Source organism: Microcaecilia unicolor, chromosome 14, assembly GCF_901765095.1.
Source record: "Microcaecilia unicolor chromosome 14, aMicUni1.1, whole genome shotgun sequence".
NCBI classification, from domain to species: domain Eukaryota; kingdom Metazoa; phylum Chordata; class Amphibia; order Gymnophiona; family Siphonopidae; genus Microcaecilia; species Microcaecilia unicolor.
The window spans coordinates 26,947,289-26,965,217 of record NC_044044.1 but is presented as its reverse complement, the minus strand read 5'-3'; the positions used below and the strand labels follow the sequence as shown (position 1 = coordinate 26,965,217).

General features: G+C 40.7%; 2 protein-coding genes across 8 annotated transcripts in view; both read right to left on the bottom strand.

Moving 5' to 3' along the window:
• Nucleotides 1-17,929, bottom strand: part of LOC115456971 (dnaJ homolog subfamily A member 4-like) — a 77,221-nt gene that overhangs the window by 34,371 nt on the left and 24,921 nt on the right. The window lies entirely within an intron of this gene.
• LOC115456967 (olfactory receptor 5V1-like) overlaps nt 8,706-17,929 on the bottom strand; it is a 46,532-nt gene continuing 37,308 nt past the window's right edge. For 6 of the 7 annotated variants that reach the window (XM_030186374.1, XM_030186378.1, XM_030186376.1 and 3 more), the window contains one exon: nt 8,706-10,625. In XM_030186374.1, coding sequence (XP_030042234.1) covers nt 9,661-10,625 — 965 coding nt within the window. In that variant the 3' untranslated portion in view covers nt 8,706-9,660. Of the gene's footprint in view, nt 10,626-14,917; nt 15,143-17,929 lie in introns of those variants that run through there. The other variant, XM_030186380.1, reaches the window with a different exon arrangement.

Here is a 17,929-nt window from a genome sequence, read left to right as displayed (position 1 = left end):
TTTGGTTTATTCGTTTTATTTATTCTCTCATACATATCTACATTCTTAATTGTTACGCATGTATTATTATTATTATGATTTTGCTGTTGTTCTGATCATTTGATATATATTTTGCATTTGTATTTGTATTTTTATTAATATTCTACATATTATTATAATGGTTTTATGTTGTTTTACATACATGTCTTATTTAGATTCATATATCAATTAATTTTTATGTTATGTCAAATGTTTATTTTTACTGTTTTTATTTGTAGACTCCTGATGCAGGCCTTTAGGCCGAAACACAACGGTCGAGTCAAATATACTAACTAATAAAATTTGGTTTTAGCTTTACTGTGATCCAGTCTCTGAGACTCCTGGTTTTGTGCCCACTTTTCTGTTTGTTTTACAAAGTATCCGTGGGTCTTCTTTGAGTTCTCCACGCTTTGTGGATTCTCTATTATCTATTGTGTTGCAACGACATAGGAAATGCCAAATGACACATCATTGCATGTTATTAAACAAAAACAAGCAGATGAAACACATTTTGTGTTTTTCATTTGCTGATAATAGTGCTCACTCTTAACGACATTGCTCCCAGAACAAAAATAAAGTCTAATTAAAACAAACAATGTTGCGAATCTTATAGTAAACAAAACAAAATGAACATTTCTAGGCTGCCCACCCCTAATGAGCATTTCTCGTACCTAGTCCTGGATTATTTTATGTATTACCTTGGAAAATAGAGGGAACGATGGGGAAGCATAAAATAAGCCTTTGAGTGTATTTGGCATTTTGCATTAGTGTGTGATTTAAAAAGATCTACTTATTTAAATAGGTTGTTCAACTTAATCATCTGGGGACTATTCATGATGGTCCAGCCTTCAACTGATTATGTCAGTTTTTATTTTATTTTGTTACATTTGTACCCCGTGCTTTTTCCCACTCATGGCAGGCTCAATGCGGCTTACATGGGGCAATGGAGGGTTAAGTGACTTGCCCAGAGTCACAAGGAGCTGCCTGTGCCTGAAGTGGGAATCGAACTCACTTCCTCAGTTCCCCAGGACCAAAGTCCACCACCCTAACCACTAGGCCACTCCTCCACTGTTGCTACTATTTGAGATTCTACATGGAATGTTGCTATTCCACTAGCAACATTCCATGTAGAAGTCGGCCCTTGCAGATCACCAATGTGGCCGCGCAGGCTTCTGCTTCTGTGAGTCAGATGTCCTGCACGTACGTGCAGGACGTCAGACTCACAGAAACAGAAGCCTGCGCAGCCTTCTACATGGAATGTTGCTAGTGGAATAGCAACATTCCATGTAGAATCTCCAATAGTAGCAACATTCCATGTAGAATCTCCAATAGTGGCAACATTCCATGTAGAATCTCCAATAGTATCTATTTTATTTTTGTTACATTTGTACCCCGTGCTTTCCCACTCATGGCAGGCTCAATGCGGCTTACATGGGGCAATGGAGGGTTAAGTGACTTGCCCAGAGTCACAAGGAGCTGCCTGTGCCTGATGTGGGAATCAAAGTCAGTTCCTCAGGACCAAAGTCCACCACCCTAACCACTAGGCCACTCCTCAGTTGTCTAGTTTAGTTCATGGAAGGTAGGTGGCTTGAAGGTTTGAACATATGGAGATGGCCAACTGCCCTATTCTATTTGCATAGTCGGTGAGAACCGGTTTCTTCTTGTTTAGTAATACATCACTACTTGGTTATCTGTTCGATTCAAGATTTTCTTCTTCAAAAGCCAGTGTTTGAAAGCACACTCAGTGTGTGATTGTAGGTACCCACATTAGATAATGGACCCCCATTGGAAACAAGGGTGGGGCTCTCTTGTAGGAGAAATGAACTGTATAAATCATGAAGCTACCTAATGGTTTCTTGACTTGACTATGAGCGCACTTGTTGGGTATTGCAGTAGGAAGGAGCAAGTGAGATTGACTCTTTATCAGCTGTTGTATTTCTATGTTTCTTTGTTAGCAGTGAAGAAAAATGTCGTACTTACATCTTCTAGGTTTCAAAATCCTTCCTCACACTGTTACCTCTTCTATCATTCTTGACTTTGCTGTTCTACTTTCTGGAGACAGGTCAGTTTCTGCTCTGTTTATTGTCTCAGATTAAGACTAAATTTCTATCATAAGGGACTTCAGCTTTGTGCAGGGATAATTGTTGATCTCCAATGACATCGTCTCATGAGCTGTTCCTCCTTCGCCTCACCTTTGAAGTTTCTCTTGAGAACTACAACTTGGTTTTTCTTGGAAGTTTTGTTTGGCCATGATCCAAAACCATTTCTGCAGTTAGCAGTGGGTGCCAAATGTGTAAATGGTTTTGGTTTAAAATAGGGCTGTACTGAATAATCATATTTATTTATTTTATTTATTATGACATTTCTACCCCCGCATTTTCCCAAGAAAGCCCAGGTTCAATGCGGTTTACATAACAAATTAAGAAGCATTACAAGACAATTAATCTTAATACAAGAATACAGCTATTAAAAATATATTTTCATATTATTCTTTATTACTTAAACAAGTGGGCTTTAAGTAAACTTCTAAACGACATAATCAACTGAATGTCTGATATACTTGGGTAATGAGTTCCAGAGTTTGGTACTTTGGTAAGAAAAATTAGCATTATAGATAGTTTTGTAAGTTAAGTTTTTATAAACTTGGGAAATGTAATATGAGATATTCTCTAGATGATGATATTTGATTCAATTTGGCCCCAAATAATGATTTAAATTCGAATATTAATAATCCGGGGCTCTACTGTGCTAAATCCTACTGAAACAAACACTTAGGGGTTTGTTTACTAAGGCGTGTAAGGATTTTTAACGTGCCTATAAAGTTAAGGCGCATTAAACGCTAACGTGCCAGTACATTCCTATAGGTACATTAATGTTTGACGCGAGTTAAAAACGCTAACGCGCCTATAGTGCGCCTTTGTAAATACAGGCGTTAATCTCTGATTTCATGTTGCTTCTTTTATTATTTCTTATGTTACTATCGTTACTATGTTAAAGCTTGATATTATTTGTTATGTTCACGCTTTCCAAAAAATACTAGGACTAGGGAGCATGTGATGAAGCTACAATGTAGTAAATTTAAAACGAACTGGAGAAAATATTTCTTCACTCAATGTGTAATTAAACTCTGGAATTTGTTGCCAGGGAATGTGGTAAAGGCGGTTAGCTTAGCGGAGTTTAAAAAAAGGTTTGGCCGGCTTCCTAAAGGAAAAGTCCACAGACCGTTATTAAATGGACTTGGGGAAAATCCACTATTTCTGGGATAAGCAGTATAAAATGTTTTGTACTTTTTGGGGATCTTGCCGGGTATTTGTGACCTGGATTGGCCACTGTTGGGAACAGGATGCTGGGCTTGTTGGACCTTTGGTCTTTCCCAGTATGGCAACACTTATGTACTTATATATGGGCCTCTTTTACCAAACCACACTAGCGATTCCCAGTGCAGAAGTGCCGACAAAGCCCATTCACTTTGAATGGGCTTCGTTGGCATTGCCACGCAGGAATTGCTATGGCAGTTTGGTAAAAGAGGCCCCATGTTACTATGGAGCTCATTTTCGAAAGAGAAAACCGTCTAAAAAGTAGCATAAAACAGCATTTGGACGTTTTTTTGTTACCAAACCGCCCAAATCAATATTTTCAAAACAAATTTTTATACGTTTTGAAGCTAATTACAATATTAAGTTACACACGTAACTGTGTGTGCTAACCCCCAGATCCTATATATGTTGCTCAGATTGCCGTGCCCAAATTTGGGTGCGTTTCTAAATTGCGCATGCAAATGAATTGAATAGCGAGCTCAGAACGATCAATAATTTGGGTGCTAGCAACCAATTATGGACGTTAATTGGCACCCATTCGAATTTGCATGCGCATCTGGCAGTGCACTATTCTATATGGCAGCATACCTGACTCCTGTAGCGTGTAACTTAAAAGGAAGCATTTGCATGTTTTGTATCTCATTGCGTTTGGCCTCTTTAAGTCACTTTAAAGGGCAAATCATATAACTTGAAGCCCTAATACAGCTTAATAACTTTCCCCCCCTTTCTATGTTACAGGTTCCTCAAAATATAGCAGCCAAATTGGTATGGTTGGGGGGGGGGGGGAGGGTGTTGATCTGAACTACACCTTATTTGGTTAAACTGCATCAACTTCTAATAAGGGCCAGGATCGCATTCAAGTTATTGTTGTTCATTTTATTTATTTATAGCATTTATATCCCACATTTTCCCACCCATGGGCAGGCTCAATGTGGCTTACATCAGTCTGCAAAAACATACATCAATTCAGCAAACAATCAAATACTTTGAAGTTAAAGAGATTAGTGAGTAACAGCAAAGGAGAGGAAAAGGAGAACGAGTAACAGAGTTCAATATGTCGTTACGACTGCAGCAGTCTATTTTAAAGATTTTACATGGGTTGTCCTTTGAATATTTAAATAATGTAATGTATTTGTATTGTGGTTGATTACAAATGTGTTGTTTTTTTTTTTTTTGAATTTTAAAGTTTTTATTGAGAGCTTAACAAGCATAACACCTCAAAATACTGAACACATGTTACATTCCTTGTAGAACAATATACCTCCAAAGTTAGACATATACATGTATAAGTGCATAGTTCTCTTTTCGACCTACCCACTCTCCATTTTTGTCCCCCCTCCTCCCTTCCTTGAATCTATTTATTCCCCTTCCCCCTCCCTCCCTCTCCCACCCAATCTAACTCCCTTCCCTTCCCCTATACATAGTAACTTAAACTTTACATTTCACCCAGTATGTTATCCAAATGTACCCACTCCTCAGCATCTAATTTTAATCGCCCCAGTCTGCGATCTGTTAGTTTCTCCATCTCGGCCACTATTTTAATTTTTGCTGCCCATTGCTGTCCGGTCGGTCCCAATTTCGATTTCCAATGAAAAGCTATGAGGGACTTCGCTGCCGCCAGACTTATGCGTTTTACGCGTCTATGCCATTTCAAACCCCTTCTATTCCCTCCCCCCAGAAGGCACCATTTAGGATCACAGGGGAAATCAACCTTCAGTGCTTTAGTGAGAGAGCTTGCAACATCTGACCAAAACTTTTGCAGAACAGTACATGACCACCTTTTTTTTAATGGAAACCACCTAGTTTTTTTATATTTTTAAAATAAATAAATAAATACCCCATAGTATGTGTTAACTGCTTCGAAGCCTATAGATATAAAACAGGATTCTTAGCATTTAGTGTGCCTAAGCTTTAGTAAAAGATCTCTTTTGTGAGTCGTTATATTCCTTCCCAGAAGTTACATTCAGGAAATGAAATTTAGTTTGGTTTTCGTTGTCCAGTGTAAGCTGCAGAATACAGGAAACAGGACCATTGTACATAACGGACTGGTAGTGTGGAATTCTTTTCCAAGTACATTAAGAGCGATAAAAAATATTTATATTAAAATTGAATTCATAACATATATATATCTGTTTAATGGTATCTTGGTTCCTAATATCTGGCTCAGTTATTTCATGTTGATGTAATATCAATCAAAAGATACTTGTAGATCATTTACTAGGGAATCCGCCTTGAAATCAATTGGTAAAATGGAATATGCCAATCATAAATAAAATAAAATTATACATGATGTGTGATTGTTTAGTGTTTTTTGTATTTTATTATGATTTTATGGTAGCTGTTATTGATGCTTATATATGATGTGTGATTGTTTAGTTGTTGATGATTATATATGATGTATTATTGTTTAGTGTTTTATGTTTTGTTATTATTTTTGTGTGTTTATTTTGCTGTTGGAACCTGTCCGAATGTTATTTTAAAAAATGAGTTAGAATATTTTAGTAGACAACATGGAACAAAACAAACTGCAGTTCAGTAAGAGTTACAGCACCACTTCACTGCTGAGCCCTCACCATCGCTGTGGCTAATGTCCAGTCCATGGTCTATGACTGGAATGCTGTTCGCTGCAAGGGATAAAGCTCCCATGGAACAGAGTGCAAAAGAGAGGTCCTTAGGAGCATGAATAACCCTCTTGTACAAATCAGTGAGGCCTCAGATTTTACTCCCTAGACCTCTGTCACTGCCTTATAAGCACAATTATTCATTCACATCATATGTGAGACTGGATTACAGCTAAACAGCACATTCTCCCCGGGATTCCATATATGGTACGTGGAGGCACGCACACCTAATCTACATGTGCACCTCAAATTGTTTAATGAGCCATTTAGTTATGATAATTGGCTGATAACAACCAATTATCAAAACTAATTGGCCATAATTGAAATTTATGTACACACTTTGCTAGGTGTATTCTCTAAAGCGGCGTACATAAATTCCAACACGTGCAGCCAAAGAAGGGGCATGGTCATGGGCTGAGTATGCGCCTGCTGGGCCTATCAATCAAATCTATGTGCATGGTTGTAGAATTTGGGCCAATGCGCGTAGATGTAGGTGCAAGCATTTACTACTACTACTACTTATCATTTCTAAAGCGCTAATAGATGTACGCAGCGCTGTACACTTGAACATGAAGAGACAGTCCCTGCTCGACAGAGCTTACAATCTAATTAGGACAGACAAACAGGACAAATAAGGGGTAAGGACAAAGAGTAGCAAGATTCTGTGCGGAATCCCAAAGAGTACGAAGATTCCGGAATCCCACAGTAGCAAGAATCTGTGCGGAATCCCAAAGAGTACGAACATTCCAGAATCCCACAGTATCAAGATTCTATGTGGAATCCCAAAGAGTAGCAAGATTCTGGAATCCCAAAGACTATTACTACTTATCATTTCTATAGCGTTACTAGACGTACTCAGCGTTATACACCTGAACATGAAGAGACAGTCCCTGCTCGACAGAGCTCACAATCTAATTAGGACAGACAGACAGACAGGACAAATAAGAGATAAGGGAATATTAAAGTGAGGATGATAAAATAAGGGTTCTGAACAAGTGAATAAGAGTTAGGAATTAAAAGCAGCATCAAAAAGGTGGGCTTTTAGCTTAGATTTGAAGAAGACCAAAGATGGAGCTTGGTGTACCGGCTCAGGAAGTCTATTCCAGGCATATGGTGCAGTAAGATAAAAGGAACGGAGTCTGGAGTTAGCAGTGGAGGAGAAGGTTGCAGATAAGAGAGATTTACCCAGTGAATGGAGTTCCCGTGGAGGAATGTAGGGAGAGATGAGAGTGGAGAGGTACTGAGGAGCTGCAGAGTGAATGCACTTATAGGCCAATAAGAGGAGTTTGAACTGTATGCGGAAACGGATAGGAAGCCAGTGAAGTGACTTGAGGAGAGGGCTAATATGAGCATAACGACACTGGCGGAATATTAGTCGGGCAGCAGAATTTTGAACAGATTGAAGAGGAGAGAGATGGCTAAGTGGGAGACCTGTGAGAAGCAAGTTGCAATAGTCTAAGCGAGAGGTGATGAGAGTGTGAATGAGGGTTCTGGTAGTGTGCTCAGAAAGGAAAGGGTGAATTTTGCTGATATTATAGAGAAAGAAATGACAGGTTTTAGCAGTCTGCTGAATATGTGCAGAGAAGGAGAGGGAGGAGTCGAAGATGACCCCAAGGTTACGAGCTGATGAGACAGGAAGGATGAGATTGTTATCCACAGAAATAGAGAATGGGGGAGGAGGAGAGGTTGGTTTAGGGGGATAGATAAGAAGCTCAGTCTTGGTCATGTTTAGTTTCAGATGGTGCTGAGACATCCAGGCAGCAATGTCAGACAGGCAGGCTGATTTACACCAGCTTTTCACCGGCGTACATGACTGCGCGTAAATCTATGCGTGTCCACCCGGCCTAAACATATTCTGTAAGTTGCATCTGAATTTAGTTGTGTCTTATAGAATACTGTACCGCCAGAGCACAGCTCGAGCCTACATTCACTTGTGAGGTTTACCTTCGCCACACCACCTCTGCGATGGGTGAGCCTAGGCGCTTCTATCGGATGCGCCTAGATTCTAGGCACCATAGAAGGAATCGGGTCCTCTGTGTTTCCAATATTAAACTCTGGAATTTTCAGTCCTATTTATCGTACCCCGGGGTACAACGAGCATCTCTTTGCCCAACTCAGTTGAGCTCTGTGCATTTCCTTATTGCCTGTGGCCCTCAGAAGGCCTAAGGACCTTTGTACATATTCACATCTGTATCTTACTGGGCCTAGTTATTAGGCCCAGTAAGATACCCCCCATCCTTGCCTTGGACCCACCAGTCTAGTTGCCCCCAGAGCACCCCATTGGTTGTGCCTCACTCCTCTCTCTCTCTCTCACAGCAGTTGCCCACTTCTCTCTGAACCCCCCCCCCCCACAGTCTACCTTTGAGCCATTGCCTGCAGTAATTCCTGTAGGCAACCTGCACTGGCCCTGCAGGATTTCCTCTACCGCATCCCACCCTCGATGACATCACTTCCTGTTTCTTCACCAGTGTGAACGCGGTACAGGGAAGCCTGTAGGGCCAGTGCAGGTTATCTTCAGGAGGTAAACCACAGAGGTAGGAAGGAAGAGAGGGGCAGATGCTGGGTGGGGGGGGGGGGGGGTGGAGAGAGGGACAGATGCCGAACAGAGGAGAAAGATGATGATATGTGGGGCAGGGGTGGAGGGAAAGGTTTAAAAAAACTGTGTGTATGTACGGGGGTGGGGGTGGGAAGGGCCCACCCAGGTTAACTTGGGACCCACCCAAAATGGCAGGTCTGGTTATACTCCTGATATGCAGCCCTGAAATAATACAAATTTTGTTGTTTTTCCTTGGTGTGTTCATTGGCTCACATATAAAGATTACAAAGTTTGTACCATGAAGCTAACAATATAAATTCTGTCTTCAGAGATATTGTATCCCTTGCATCATGCCACAAAAAGGGTAACGTTTCAAACGTAATCCATGAGTCATACAATCTCAATATTACAAGCATTAGTAATGGACAAAACTGGCATGGATTTCAGATCCATATCAGATATCTAACCGCCAACCCCCATCTGAATATAGGACTGAATATCTATGTGGGCCACAGAATCAGACAATTAAATATTAGCTACAGGATCATGGACCAAGCTCACACTGTGTTGATTTATTGGAATTTATTAACTACCCAAGGTGGTGTATAACAGGTACAGCTTGACATAAACACCTTAGATCCACTGTACTTCATGAGGCTGTTTGCAGTACCTGACATACCAAGAGCAAGTTCAGCACATCCTGTGTCAAGTCCAGCCTCCAGTTTTGCCCATTTCTATGGATCATTGACTTAAGTTTTGCCTGTGAAAATTAATCGTATATTAGACCAAATCCTGTGCGATTCTAAACTCTTCTTTCAGATTCCCAGCTGCCTCACATGACTCTGGGAAACTCATCCCTGAACTTCCAGTTGGTGCTGTTGATTGGACATCAGGAGGACAGACCAGTGACAGGGGTGAAAGCAGTCAGGGATGAGATGAATCGACAGGCTCAGCAGAAAGGCGTCTGCAACAGTCTTGGCAGGGGGAATCTGTGCTTAAAGGATGAATGAGTTTGGGATTCAAATTCACATAGCTCCTCAGATTGGATGATGTGGATGCAACTGCCTTGTCTCAGAAGACTTCTGAAACTTTAATCCATGCGACCTCAGAGAGAGAAAGGGATTGGGCTGTTAAAGGGGCCATTGGGTACCGGCATGTCCTAGATTCCCTATAATTTTGCAGTTTTCACCTGTCTCCTAAGTGCATCTCTAAGAGCCCCTCGTATCTCTCCATTCCGTAGACTGTAGATTATAGGGTTAAGCATGGGTATAATAATATTATAGAAGGCTGACACCAGCTTGTCCCGGTTCAGGGAGTAGCTGGCCCTGGGCCTCACATAGTTGAAACTCCCAACACCATAAAAAATAGTTAACACTATGATGTGGGAAGCACAGGTAGAAAAGGCCTTCTGCCGGCCCTTGGCTGAACTCATCCTTAGGATGGTACTTAGGATGAAGCCATAGGAGACTAGGATGAAGAGGAAGGGACCCAGACCGACAAATACCCCTCCCACCCCGTAGAGCACCAGTTCATTGAGGGTGGTATCAGAACAGGACAGCTTCAACAAGGGAGGGATGTCACAGAAGAAGTGATTGATACGGTTGGGGCCACAGAATACTACCTGGAAGGTGAGTCTGGTGTGGATGAAGGCATTAATAACACCCACAATCCAGGACAATGTAGACATTTGAAGGCACAGCCGTGGGCTCATGATAGTTGTGTAGCGTAGGGGGTTAGAGATGGCGATGTAGCGGTCATAAGCCATCATGGCCAGAAGATAGCACTCTATGGTTTCAAAGAAAATGATGAAGTAGAGCTGGAAAGCACAACCCGTTTTGGAAATGGTCTTCTCAGACAGGAGGACCTCGCACATTTTTGGCACAGTTGTGGAGATGTAGCAGATGTCCAAGAAGGACAGGTTGCCCAGGAAGAAACACATGGGGGTGTGGAGGTTCGGGTCTCTCCTGGTGATGACTAGGATGAGGAGGTTTCCCCCAAGGGTCACCAAGTAGATGCCCAAAAAGAGCACAAAGAGAAACCCAGATGGGGCTGGAATATCATCGAAGCCTGCCAGGATGAACATGCTCACAGCAGTGAAGTTGGTGTATTCCATAGGCTTTGTGTCCACACAATCTGGTTGGAGGAGGAAAGAAAAACATCTATAAAAATGAGAGAAGACAAAACCCTCCCATATCTTAAATACCAGTTTATATAGAACCTTATCTGACTCTGTATGAGCTAGAGTCATTACCAGACAAAATTGTTTTGAGATCATTAGAAATCAAACAAAATAAAACATGGAAAAGAAAATAAGATGATACCTTTTTTATTGGACATAACTTAATAAATTTCTTGATTAGCTTTCGAAGGTCGCCCTTCTTCGTCAGATCGGAAATAAGCAAATGTGCTACCTGACAGTGTATATAAGTGAAAACATTCAAGCATTACTATGACAGTCTGACAGGGTGGGAGGTTGGAGGTGGGTCGGAGGTATGCATGGGGACATCAAAGCATATCATTGATGTTCTAACAGGATGGGTGTGCATAGGTGAGGGATGGGGTGATCAACCGAGACATACAGCTTTATGGTTTATAATGGGCTAGGAACCCCAGGTCCTTGTTAAGTCCTTTCTGTTGGTTATTTGCTTATTTCCGATCTGACGAAGAAAGGCAACCTTCGAAAGCTAATCAGGAAATGTATTATGTCCAATAAAAAAGGTATCATCTTATTTTCTTTTCCATGTTTTATTTTGTTTGATTTCTATTGATAACCTTAAGAGTGGACTAACACGGCTAACACACTCCTCTACTTTTGAGATCATACATTTTTTTTTCTGTTTTGATCTTTTCAATTTTTAATTTCCAGAGGAGATATGTTTGTTTACATTACATTAAAGTCTGTTATATACTACACATACCTTTTACAGCTCAGTGCAGTTTAACAATAAGATAGACCAGGCATACCTGGGAATTTACAAATTATAAGATAGTCACATCCATTAACAGAGTGATAATACTTGATTCTGGAATAGGTAAATTTTATGAGAGTTTCTAAAGTTTTTATAATCTGATATCACTTATGCTTTCTGGTACAAAATTCTATACTTTTGCAACTTGATATCTAAACACTTTTATCCAGGTGGATCTATATCTAAACTGTTTTGGATCTGGGAAACTAGCTAACATTCATTGTCTAGTCAACCTTTTGCTGTACATCATTGGAAATGCTATTAACTCTGTTAAACACAATGGAACTTGACCTTACATTATTAGAAAACAATTATACATAATTTAAAGATGACGCTGGCTTTCAATGGCGACCAATGAAGTTTAATGGAATTAGAACTACATTTTTGTGATGTTTTGACTGAATATATTAATTAATCAGGCATCATCACAGTGATATACCTAAAACATGAATACAGCACAGACAGCTGAAGAGGGGTCAGAGTCAGTTCTTAAAAGAGCCTTCTCCAGTTCTGCTTTATATTCCTTTGTAATTTTGCTTTAGTTTGTTTCTTTTGAAGGGGGAATTAAACTTTTACCCATAGCTGGTCCTACCACTAGAACGGTTCATTTTATACTGTGAAAGGAAACAGACTCTGATAGTATTATAGAAAAGGTATTTATTATATTAGAACTGGAGACAGGGAGGCAGTAAATCAGATTCCTCATCTGACTTGCATTATATACCATTACATTGCTGCTATTATCAGAAACACAGCCCAGGATAATACATATACAGTTCATTACTGTATTTATGTAATAAAGAGAACCTATAGCCCAACAATCCACCTCACCAATCCATCCAGTTATGAAAGTCCACCTTCTAAACTTACCCGCCCAATCACTTCCTTCTTCTTCCCCTTACTTAATCTCTACATATTACTAATAGTATCTGATATCCTGGAATGACAATATCATTACTAAACTATGTAAGCCACATTGAGCCTGCAAATAGGTGGGAAAATGTGGGATACAAATGCAATAAATAAATAAATAATGAGATTAGTATCCATAAAAAAAACTGAATGAATATGAAGTCAATCTGAGCAAAACTCTCAGAATCAAAGAAATAAAGAACGACTCACCAAAACTGCAAAAAAAAAAAAAAAAATGTGTGTAAACAAAAAAAATATACTTTAAATGGAAGGAAAAAAGCCTCAAAGAGCTCCAGATCTAAAGGTCTATAGAGCTTAAAAGCCATCAAATTGATCTGTACTTCATCATTGGCTTAAAAAACCCCTTCCGAGTATATTAGAAATTATTGTATGAAAAACATCAAAATTGCTCAAAGCATCAAACTTTTCATGTGCACCAAAACATCAATGTGCATCAAGAAAGCAAAATCTCATACAGTCTAGAAAACCCCAGAGAAGGTACGTAGCTCAAGCAAAACTTTAAACGTCCCTCTTGCAGCTCATGCAACTCTTGTGGCTACGTCCAACATCCATCAGCACCCCAGACCAACGTTGGCCAGCGTTTCGCTCGGTTCAGATTAGCGCTGCTGCTGCTTCAGGGTCCTTGAAAATCTAGATGGCAACTACAAACATGATGTTTACATGATGCAAACACGAGAGGTCTGTCTCTCTTTACTAGACTGTAAACTGCAAAGCAGGAACAAATAGGTGTTTGTACAATGCTGCACAGACCTTTCAGTGCTGTGGAAATATTTGATAATAGGCCACAAGAACCCACTGTAAAGGCTTCAATAAAGATGTTTGGACTTCTCCCTTTGAGTTTGAAATGGAATTTCATTCATGGCCACAATGAAGGTAAGTCTATATAGAGACCCCTGTTATCAGGCGCTAAGAAGATGTCTGTTCGGAGCTATTCTATAAGGGAAAGTAGGTGACTCCTTTCTAGAAGAACCAGTAGATAAGTACATATGGGGCCAATATTTGGACTGCGGGAGGGAGCCTGGCTAATTCCGGTGGTTGATGCCGAACCCGAAAATTCAATGCCAGGGCTGTATCCGGTGACTGGCATTGAATTTCCGGGGTTTTTTGGCCGCTAAAAACATAGTCAGTTATCCCAATATTCATTGGCTGGCAAGTTAAGTTATGGTGGCCAAAGATAGACCTGCTATTCTCATGGGTCTATCTGGCCGCTAAACTTAGCCGGTCAGCCAATGAATATTGGCTCTAACTGGCCACATCACCCAACACAGCCTGTGACCGGGCTAACTGCTAAGTGGTAATATTCAACCGAGAGAGAGCCAACCATCTCGTACTAAATATTAGTGCTTAGCCAGCTCACTATTCACTCTGAACTATCCCTGAAAAAATGGAAGACTTTGGTTAAGACATGGCTTTTCCAACAAACCTTTTCCATCATCATCATACTAGGTGCTATGTCAGTTTTGTCACAGTTTGGAGTAGCCCTCTCTGCCTTGTTATCTCCTTGTCTCTCTTCCCTCTCTTCTGTTGTTTAATGTCAATTAATGTCATGTGTGCGAGGTTTCTCTTGCTCTCATCTATCGACCATTGTAGTTCTTTTCTTTACCTTGAGTACTGTTTTACGAGTATTGTACACCGCTTTGAGCTGCTCGTTGACTAAGACGGTAGTTCAAGTATTAATAAATAAATACAATACAGCATAGTGGTTTACAATACAAATAAAAATAGTTGAAACAGAAAAGAACTACAAATTATAAACAGTAAAGGAAGAGAGGAAGAGAAGAAGAAAGACCGATCATTCAAGATAAGAGAAACAAAGATAACCATGTCACATTCAGGCAGTACAGACAGGGTCACAGATGCCAAGAGACAAGCAAGCTCAGTAAGTGTCTCCAAAGGTGGCCTTAAATAAATAGGTTTTAAGGGCTGTCTTGAATCTAGGGAATGAAAACTCAAGGCACAATGAAGATGGTAGTGAGTTCCATGGAGCCACACAGTAAAAAGCCAATTACCTCATAGGTTGCCGAGTGTAACCTTGCAGAGAAAGGTGGAGGAATAGGAAGACGTTGATCGTGCAATGATCTAAGTAGTCTAGGGGGTGCACATTGGACTGTTACTGAGGACAAAAATGATGGGATACCTGTAGGTCGGGTTTTGTGGGTCAAATGCCAAAGCTAACTAGGAGCCAGTGGTTTTGGATAAGGAGGCAAGTAATGTGATCATATATCTTAGCCTGAGCGAATAATCATAAAGCCAAATGTGTCATTTACACATGCATATGTTCACATACACAGGTACATGACTAGCACACCAACATATATGCATGCAAGTGGCATCTAAAGCTATTCCACTCCTATAGAATTACCCCCTATGAGGAAACAAACAGGTTAAACTTTTCAGAAGAGTGGTATACAGCTGCACTGATTTTAGTTGGAAGAAAGACATTTTATTTGAAAGATCTGGTGAGATAACAGTCAAGGATACATGGAATAAGATGTCCTGGAGATGCAGAAATTGCATACTTACATATGCTCAGTTCAAAATCCTTATTCGAACTCTTTCCTTTTCCATGTTCTTTCCCTTCTCGTCAACCTCATCAAGAGCTTTATCTACAAGTTATGAGGGGAAAGTGCTTTTTTTCTCTCTCCTTCGCTCCCCCCTCTCCTCCCCCAGTCACTGAAAGGGAGCTTGCTGTTTTCTCACTTCCATGGCAGAATGAAGACACTGAAACGTTCCTCTTAAGGCTTTTAGCCCTGTAAACGGGGTGGTGTCAACCCTCTGAAATATTTATTTCTCAAGTTATGCCCTCTCTGTGTACATTTTTAAGATTCTCGCATTTCTTGTCTTGGCTGAGGCTTTTCTGCTGCCGGACCCTGGATTATTGCAGCATTTTAAGTAAACTAGAAGGATGACCCTCTGGGTGCATTTTCCTCTTCCTTTCCTCCGAGGGCTCATTAAGGAAAATGAAAATTGATTATACTTTTAAATAAACAAGTTAATGAATAAGTGGATTGTGCCGTGCAGCCTCCATTGCATCTGTACAGATGTGGTGAGGGAATGTGCTTCACTTGAGTCAACCCCTTTTTTTTATTGTTGGGATGGGGGGGGGGCATATCTATACTTACCTCTGTGAACTTCTATGAACACCTCTACAAAGGTGTCACCTTCCTAATGATATGCCCTTCTCTATAATAATATCCACTATACTTAATTCTGTACAGAGAGAATCTTTCAATACACCATACCACTGACTGTAAATATGGGTACTATATACATACATACACCCACACACACTCCAGTATCCTTTACAACAGTAAATATGGAGTCCAAAACAACTACTATTGGTGACTTTATCCACACCTCCTTGAGATCCTATTACTGTGAAATATTATCATTAACAATAGTATCGTTGGCTAATCGGGTTTTAAAGATTGCTAGAATATTGTATCATTTATACATTCATCAATAAAAACATTATTAAACATAAACAATAGTATCAACTACTATTAGTGCGACTGAACTGTTCTACGAATACTTTCAGAGAGTCAGTGGCATGGTATATCCTTCTCCATCGTACAACAAGACGATGAAAATGTCCCCATGCTAAAAAGGAGAACCAACCACACGACTCAGAGAGGGACAAAAAAAAAAGTTATCTTCTTTATAATTTGTCAAATAATAACAAATCCTCACACATATACACTACTACTACTTAACATTTCTAGAGCGCTACTAGGGTTACGCAGCGCTGTACAATTTAACAAAGAGAGACAGTCCCTGCTCAAAGAGCTTACAATCTAATAGACAAGTGAACGGTCGGTCCGATAGGGGCAGTCAAATTGGGGCAGTCTGGATTCACTGAACGGTAAGGGTTAGGTGCCGAACGCAGCATTGAAGAGGTGGGCTTTAAGCAAAGACTTGAAGACGGGCAGGGAGGGGGCTTGGCGTAAGGGTTCAGGAAGGTTGTTCCAAGCATAGGGTGAGGCGAGGCAGAATGAGCGGAGCCTGGAGTTGGCGGTGGTGGAGAAGGGTACTGGAAAAGGACCTCGGTAGCGGTATAAGCAGTGAAAATCAATGGCTTAATTCACTTTACTAAAGATAAACAAAAACTGAGTAATCCACTCAATGAAAACAAGCAATAAACATGTAAAAAAAAAAAAAAAAAGGAAGGAAAACCCTCAAAGAGCTCAGAATTCAAAGATTTACAGCGCTGAAATGATCAAATGAGCTCCTCTTCATCACTGGCAAAAACCTTCCAAAAATTATCTTTACTCTGTTTCTTTTATCAATTTTTATCATTATAAATCAATCCTTGCTGTCTTTCAGCATTCAATGTCCATTATTGGTTATTGATATAAATATGGAAAAAACACTTGATCTGTGAAAGACTCTTGTTATGCAGGATAAGAATCAAGCCGAATTCTTCTAGCTTTCCACCAGCCCTCGGACCAACGAAGGCCAGCGTTTCGCTTAGCTGCTTCAGGGTCCCAGACGGCGGACATTTTTCTGTAGACAGTCGAGAAGGATCAGGAGTACTGTCTACAGAAAAATGCCCCGCTGTCTGGAACCCTGAAGCAGCTGGGACACTGGATCGGTACTGGTTTAAAGGGAAGACACGGGGTCAGTACTGGATCAGAGGAGAGAGTATCCCTTCATCCATGCTGGGACACGGGGTCAGTACTGGTTTCCATCCTTGTCTTCAGCTGTCAGCATTTCTTCAAGGTCTTCTATCTGCCTCTTTTATCCAGACTCAGCCCTACTTCACTTCTCGCAATATCTGACCTCCTGGTACTGCCACAGGAAGCAAAGTTTCCTTTAAACCTGACTTCATGACATTCTTGCAGACTCAGAAATACATTTTTACCTCTCGCTTCCAAACAAGGTGTTTTTCAAAACTCAAATTTTAATTCTCTAAAGGATCAGTCAGATGACCAAACTGCTCATTATTTTCTAAAGCAGTTATTTGCTGATGACAGCAAACCCCAAGGGCCTAGCACAGGTAGCCATTACAACCATCTCCCTGGATCCCTGATATCTGGATCTAATTACAGAGGAGGCCATCCTGTAGACTTTAAGAAGGTCAGAGCACTTATCCCGCTACCTTAGATGCTTGTTAGAACTGGCCCTGAACAGCAGCACCTCATCTGCAACAATCCAGCTGCAGAATTTGTGGTCTGTTCACATGGCTTCTTTAGCGTAAGATGGTCCAGAAGCAGTGGGTCACGGAGAAGTGGATGAGGGCATTCGGCCATCAGGATGAGAGCAGCTCACACCTTCTCCTCCTTAGATAAACTGCTCATTCAGATACTACTGCTACTCAAGATGTTTCCGGAAATGGCAGAGAAAGCAGCCAGGAGTCGCCAAGATCATAATGCCTACTGTGTCCACCGTCCTCAGCCCCTTCAGGAAGGATCAGAGCCCCTGGAAGGAATCTCTCTTTTACCTTTGGTTAAGTTTTCTCTTGCCAGAGCGGTGCTCAACCCACCCGTAGGCTGCTCTCAACAGCGGTAAGTAAAACCGTTCACAATTTGATCTTTA